Source organism: Tenebrio molitor, chromosome 3 (genome assembly GCF_963966145.1).
Source record: "Tenebrio molitor chromosome 3, icTenMoli1.1, whole genome shotgun sequence".
NCBI classification, from domain to species: domain Eukaryota; kingdom Metazoa; phylum Arthropoda; class Insecta; order Coleoptera; family Tenebrionidae; genus Tenebrio; species Tenebrio molitor.
The window spans coordinates 5729920-5737038 of record NC_091048.1 but is presented as its reverse complement, the minus strand read 5'-3'; the positions used below and the strand labels follow the sequence as shown (position 1 = coordinate 5737038).

Genomic DNA, 7119 nt, shown 5'->3' with positions numbered 1-7119 from the left:
GATATAAGGACGCTGTCACATCATTTTTCAGGTCAGGTCAGGTAAAGTCGGCGTTTTTATTTTCAATATTTAAAATTCGCGCTAAAACAGTTAGGGGCGGAGCGTGCTTAGGCTATGTGCTAAATGCATTCTCGGATTTGTTTGGATTTGGATGCGGCTGTCACAAAATTTGGCAAAAATGTAAAGCTAATGAAAATGTGTATTGTACTTCTTTACAACACATAGGTACTTAATAATAAACAATTGAGACCTCATTTATTTTTGCTAGTTTGTAACCAATTACTTTAATATGTTACGTAAGGCTTTCTGCCAAATTTTTGAAATAGTGCGTTCCAAAATTGAAAGTCAGTTTCGTTGGGATTAGTTCCGAGAATAAGTTTATCGCCAATATCTAAGAAATATACTGATGTGTTGTCACATTTTTTCCACGAAATACTTTCACCAAGAAGTTTATTATCCGGAATGGGAGACCTAAACAGAATCAAATATGAAGTACTGAATATAAAGTAAATATAAACATACCCGACAATAGCAAAATTGGTCCACATTTCTACCATACGCGTTCTGGTTAAGTTGTCATTTGCATCTACATCAGTGCGTTCATCTTTGGGAAACAAATAATTCAATTCCTCGCCATGCTTAGGTCCTAAACATTGAACCTATAACACTATAAAATTTTCAAGGATATATGTATACCTTTAGGATCGGTGGCAAATGATCCTTTATAAGAAAATCTGTAGAAATATCCTTCTGAAAGTGTTCTCTGAAAGTCTATTTGCTTTCTGATTCCTCTTATTAATAATTCTTGTCCCAAAAACTGAAATTAGTAATGTGTATTGTCTTCCAAAAGTTTGTATCATCTTGTGAACATAATACCTGAGAAAACATTTCAGTGTTCTTAGCAGAGGAATTTCCCAAGAAATGATTCCGTACTACTAACCCCACCATTAAGCTATCCCTCTCGTTATTCAAAGACTGTGGAGCAAACAATTTATAATATTTGTCAAAATCGGAAATATTCATTTCTAATGTTACAACTGAAATATTTGTTTAAGTATTCTAGAAGCATGACCAGTTACTTTTATACTATTTAACCCTACACTGCCATCATTAGTGTTGAAACCAATCATAAAAGGTACTCTATTGAAGTCACCACTTTGGAGGATTTGATATGGACTACGGGTTATTATGGCTTCACTGTTTTCCACTTCTATAATGGGAAAGAAAGGAAAAGCGTACAAATCAGTTTTGTAACCCTAAAATGTGAAAGAAGTAAAAAAACACATAATGGTCAACAGGAATTTACTGTCGCTTGTGAACTATTGGCAGCCTTGGCTAACTCTTCAGAGTCAACTTTTTGCAACCCTTCTACCATATCTCTCGTTGTTTCAGTCGTCACGTTGAAGTACTTTGCTATATTGTAAGCATACTTCAGCGGGTTCCGTTGGAGGTACCTAGCGTTTAAAGCGGAACCACTTTCGGCAATTACTTGGTGAAATAAACCTGTAAACAAGAGGTTTCTGTATATCCACACATGAGGTTTGTGTACATCCACCTAGTCTGTTTAAACCAACCTCTAGCTCTAGTACTCAGCTGCAACAAGGCGACTGAATTAGCTGCGGAACTTTCTCCACAAATTGTTACTCTTGACGGATCACCTCCAAATCCAGCAATGTTGCCCTGAACCCATTCCAAAGCAGCGACTTGATCCTTGAGAGCTGCATTTCCGTAAGCGTTTTCGTCGTTGACAGTGAAGAATCCAAAGATGTTGAGTCGATAATTGATGCTTACAAATACAACAGGCTTTTCTATGAGATAATCAGGTGGAAACTGCGCACTAGAACCACGGATGTGGGCACCTCCGTGAATCCAAAACATAACAGGTTTTAAATTCGATGTGTTCAACTCTTTGGTGAAAACATTCAAAGTCAAACAATCTTCATTTCCCAACACACTACCATCTTTTTTACTGACTTGCAAACAAGAATTGCCGTAATCTACACATGGTTTGACGTTTTCCCATGGTTCTGGTTTCAAAGGTGGCTAGATATTTTTCATTGGAGGGATGAACAGAAATAATGTACTTATTTATACCTGAAATCGTAATTCTTCCAATGGAGGTTTTGCATAAGGTATCCCTCTGAAGGCGTAATATTCCAAATGTGGTTCTTGCACAGTGCTCAAGATTTGACCCTGGATTTTACCGTAAGTTGTTTGCACCACTGGTTGAGTATCCGAGTCAGCTGTCAACTTAATTCAAGACGATCAGTACCAGCAGCACAAATTTTGTGAATAGTCTGCAAACTCTTACCATTTTTATAAACGTTAAAAATGTCAAACGCAGGTCCATTGTGGCTAAAAAAATATAGTATAAAATAACAGTAAGTGGTGAATGGAGTACAAGGTAATCGTGGACTTAAAGAAAGACTAAACTAGTTTTTTTCTACGTTAGCGAAATCGTTTATTTATTCATATTACCGTTATGAGTGCGACAGATAAAGTGTAAATGAATGTAGATAATTTCTGAGTACCTATACAGGGTGTTATGGAAATCCATGTAGAAACTTTACTCAGTTCTGAGTAAACTCCCAGAATTTATTTATAATGTTTCTAAAAGCATTAATTCTTTTTTACAATTTTATAACTTCCTATTTGATACCCCCCCCGCACATTGAAATCACTTCCCATTTTGTTTTAACTTTCGATTTCAAAATAATCACAATGAAAAATACGAAAGTTTTTCTTTGATAAAGTTTTTACCCAAAAAACTTATCGCCTGTTTACCGGAATCATTAGAGTTTTACCGGCGCGTTCGTTTTCACTGTCGATAAATTTCGCTTTTGTTAAATAATTGTATGTATTGTTGACTGTTTGACAATGGCGAATCAATTCACGAATGCCGAATTGGCACCGCAGCACGTCATTTGTACATTGAGAGATTTCCTAATCGAGTAATAATGTTTAATTTTAATTCTAGAACGGCACTTTTTTTGACAAGTTCTCTTTGTGGTTAAAGTTTCTACATGGACTTCCATAACACCCTGGAGTTCGTGGAAAAGGGATTTTATATATTTTTTGACAAGTTCTCTTTGTGGTTAAAGTTTCTACATGGACTTCCATAACACCCTGGATTTCGTGGACAAGGTAATTTTATTGACGAAGTTTAACTAGGAAAAACGCAAACGGAAAGATTCAGTGATTGTCAAAAACTTCTTTTTTGAGGTAGATCTTCCTCCTTTTAAGATTTTGTTGAGTTGAAAATAGGTAATGATCCAAAGGGGCGAAGTCAAGAGAATACGCCGGATGATTCGCAAATCTAAAACCAATTTCATTGAATTTTTGTAGAGCAACAAGCAGATGCATTGTCTTGCAAAAGCAACGTATTTTTAAAAAGTTGTCCCCGACGTGTTTCTACAATTTGGTTCGAAGTTTTCTTAAAACAGTAATGTTCTCTTGTGATCGATTTTCCTTGCTGCATGTAATCAGAGAAAGTTACTCCATTTTTATCCCAGAAAATGGAGGCAGGCAGTTTTCCGGCAGAAGAAAATGTTTGGATCGAAAACCAATATTTTTATGCTCTTTTGACATTTCTAATATTCGCTCTAGAACGATTCATCGATCTTCAAAAATCATACCGTGGGATCGAAAATAAAAAAAAATCGAGATGGCCATGATTAATACACTTCAGTTGGTAGAACGTAAAAATTTAATTCAAATGTTATCAGATGTCATTAATTACAATAGTAACTGTCATTCCAGACTTTCAACGCACTTACCAACAACTTGCCTTGATTATTTTGTTTTTCCATACCTGAAAAACAACGTGTTCAAAAACAGGCCTGGCACAATTCCAGAATTAATGCAAGTAATTACTGATAACCGCAATTTAATTGATGTCCCGACTTTGCGAAGGTCATTTGAAAACATGAAGCGCGTTATGTTTGGAAGCTGAGGCAGACATTTCGAACATTTACTCTTGTTCGTAAATACCATTGGAGCTCCTCATGATTCTTTTACAACCGACAGGTCACACATAATGCACACCTTTATGAAAATCAAGATTTCAACGTTCTCAAAATCACTAACCTAACTTTTAAGACTGACATCTGATAATTGAAATTTTAACGAATTGCCAACTGAAATTTTTGGTCACACCCAACTCAATTTTTTTTTTTATCTCACGGTATTATGAGCAACATGGATGTTGTTCTGTTCTTCCGGCTCTCTGTTCGTCTGCAATTTTTTTCACCCCTCTTGAACGCCGCAATCCAGTTGTTTATGACAAAACAGAAAGGACATTGATCTGCTAATGTTGTCAACATGTCATGAAAAATGTATTTGCCAGATATCTCCTTCAAAAATAATCACTTGATAACTGAACGCTTTTCAATTTTATCAAAATTCAAATTTCAATCCCACGACTTAAAAAAAAAAAATAACTCGCAATTGACTGCACCTTTTATCATCAGACTTTGCATAAATGTACTTATCAATGTATATGCTATGACAATGGCAATTACCTTTATTTATCAGAATGACCAAGGCTACTTAACTATTTATCAGTACTCCCTCGTATGATCCAACCATGACCTTATAAATAAAAGTAATTTGTTAAGGTAAATTCTCTCGTTTTTATTAAGTTACTATTAGTATTGACGACAAGACAATTAACATCCATCAAGACAATCAACATTTGTTATTTTAGTTCAGGAATTATTTAACTCTTTAACAGGACACTTATCACAACATGTTGCTGTTCACGATCTTGATTTTATTATTGATTTTATAGATTATAGCTATTGAAAAACTTTAAGGACCAAATCAACGTATGTTTTCATATTTTTTATTAGATTTAATTGGCACAATACTCAATTTAAAATTAATATTTCCGTAAAATATTCAAATGTATCTACTACAGCTTACCCAGTTATTTTGAATTAAAAAGTGTGATTCTATGAAGCAATTGTACACATATGGAACGTACCGGTTGATAACACACATACTTATCATTAAACCTTGTTTTGTAGTCCTTGCGCAGGGTCCAAAAATGTCTTTTGAATGAACATTCAAGAATAAATCAGTATTATGGGTGTTACGTACTCATAACAGAAACTTGGAAAGAGAAAAAACTCAACTAGGTCTCATTTTTCAAATCCTTCCTTGATTCTGTTACCAACCTTGTCGCGTAATATTACTTCAAAGTTATTAAATTTGTTTTTTGAGTGTTTCAACTACTGCATCGATAAATTCAGAAGTACTCAAGAACTGACTCTCTTTAAAGTCCTTTCCGAAAACGCAAGGAGCTAAATCTTTAGTGACCAATCCAGCTTCGACAGTACTAACAGTAGCGTTCTCTAAGTTTTTAGTGAAATTGCCTAACTCTGCATTATTGTCCAACTTGGCCCTGTGCTGTAAACCTCTGGTCCAAGCGAAGATAGACGAAATGGGATTTGTTGACGTTTCATTTCCTTTTTGGTACTCCCTTAAAATATTTATATTAGAATTGATATCAAAAACAAGACTTGATAACATTTACCGGTAATGTCTTGTTACAGTACCGTGAGCAGGCTCGGTCATTATCGTCCTCCCATCGTGCGACACTAGACTGTGTATCATCAAACCCATGGAACCAAAACCTTGACCGACAACATCAGAAAGCACATCTCCGTCGTAACTCTTCAAGGCCCAAAGGAAACCACCGGAAGATTTCATCGCCTGAGCGGCCATATCGTCAATGAGTCTCAACTCAAAAGTCAGATTTGCTGCTTCAAATTTCTTCTTGTATTCTCTTGAAATTAATCGAGGTTAATTCACAATTAGATGTTGATCTCTGGTGGTACTTTTCATAAACGTCGAGAAACACTTCGTTAAATAACTTGTCGTACTGTTTCAGAAGTGTGCTTTTTGTTGCAAAATACAGAGGATAGTTGCGCTGTAAAGCCATTCGAAAGCACGAACCAGCGAAGGATCTAATACTGTCTTCTGTGTTGAAAGTCAACATGGCGACACCTTGTCCCTTGTAGGTGAAAGCTTCGATGGATTCTTCCTTTCCATCTTCTGACTTAATTGTGATGAATATCTACAAGATTGAAGTGTTGAAATTACTTTTTGTTTTAGGTTGGGAGTAGAACCTTTGAAGGTTTTTTGATGATCAGGTCTTTACCACCATACTGGTCCCCGAAAGTGTGTCGCCCCATGATGATGGGTTTTGTCCATCCGGGCACATACTTGTTTACATTTTTGCAAATAATAGACTCTCTGAATTGGGTACCATTGAGAGCATTCCGGATCATACCATTGGGACTTGGCCACATTTGCGTCAAATTGAATTCTGCCCAAAAAGAAAGCAGAAAGGAATTAGTAACGCGGAGAGAGAAGAATTACAAGCAATGTAATTTTGTAAATAAAGAGAAAAGGCGACATAAAACTTCGGAAAAATTTGTCTCTACTGTTTTTTGGATTTGTAATTTTGTTTAACAAAAAAATAATTACCTTTGACCCTGTCTTCATCTGGTGTTATCGTGGAACATTTTATCCCTACATTGTGTTTCAAAATGGCAGCTGCGGCGTCTTTTGAGACTTGGTTCTCAGTTTTATTTCTAAAAGAATCTAAAAGTGTGATTCGTCATCTCCTCAACTCATTTACCTGTTGGTGAGACTACAGTCATAGTAATCTCTTTGGAACTGGACAAATGGAAATAGAAGCTTTTCTTTGATCTCGTCAAACATTAATTTGGTCATTTCATCTCCGTCGATTTCCACAATCGGTTTCTCAACCAGTACTTTAGATTTAGTTGCATCTAAAACATTTTAGTGAGGATGGTTTATCAAGTAAATATTAAAACTTACATCTTCTGCCATTTTTTATTAATAGATTCACCAAAATAGAAGAGTTCCGACTCGCGTTCTTGAATAACATTGTTTTTGTTATGTAATCGTTAATTATAGAGACAAACTGAATCACATGGTACTTATAACGACAATTTATATTCCGCAAAGTCTAGGTCAATTCGTTTAACCAGTTCACAGTTTAGTGTCGTAACTACTTGACGTCCAGATACTTCAGATTAATTGCAATCGATAATTTGAACTCCTTATCAAAAAATTTTATTTGTATTC

The 7119-nt window shown here is 35.5% G+C and overlaps 2 protein-coding genes across 7 annotated transcripts; both read right to left on the bottom strand.

Moving 5' to 3' along the window:
* Nucleotides 1-181: 181 nt before the first annotated feature.
* Nucleotides 182-4675, bottom strand: LOC138125464 (juvenile hormone esterase-like). Of its 6 annotated transcripts, none has more exons than XM_069040790.1 (11): nucleotides 3874-4509; nucleotides 3777-3811; nucleotides 2312-3602; nucleotides 2095-2250; nucleotides 1575-2043; nucleotides 1307-1503; nucleotides 1088-1256; nucleotides 877-1037; nucleotides 697-817; nucleotides 523-646; nucleotides 182-471 (listed from the first exon to the last, which is right to left on the bottom strand). In XM_069040790.1, exons 3-11 carry the CDS (start codon nucleotides 2348-2350, stop codon nucleotides 285-287), a joined length of 1623 nt encoding a protein of 540 aa, XP_068896891.1. In that variant the 5' UTR covers nucleotides 2351-3602; nucleotides 3777-3811; nucleotides 3874-4509; the 3' UTR covers nucleotides 182-284. The 6 variants fall into 6 exon arrangements, with proteins under 6 accessions (XP_068896891.1, XP_068896892.1, XP_068896893.1 ...); XM_069040791.1 differs by having other exon boundaries at nucleotides 2312-2355; XM_069040792.1 differs by lacking the exons at nucleotides 3777-3811; nucleotides 3874-4509 and adding an exon at nucleotides 4521-4675 and having other exon boundaries at nucleotides 2312-2355.
* Nucleotides 4676-4827: 152 nt separating this feature from the next.
* LOC138125468 (uncharacterized) lies at nucleotides 4828-7102 on the bottom strand. The gene is made up of 7 exons (XM_069040800.1): nucleotides 6850-7102; nucleotides 6647-6800; nucleotides 6493-6599; nucleotides 6132-6331; nucleotides 5841-6079; nucleotides 5537-5788; nucleotides 4828-5482 (listed from the first exon to the last, which is right to left on the bottom strand). The coding sequence occupies exons 1-7, from the start codon at nucleotides 6917-6919 to the stop codon at nucleotides 5206-5208; spliced, it is 1299 nt and encodes a 432-aa protein (XP_068896901.1). The 5' UTR covers nucleotides 6920-7102; the 3' UTR covers nucleotides 4828-5205.
* Nucleotides 7103-7119: the final 17 nt, after the last annotated feature.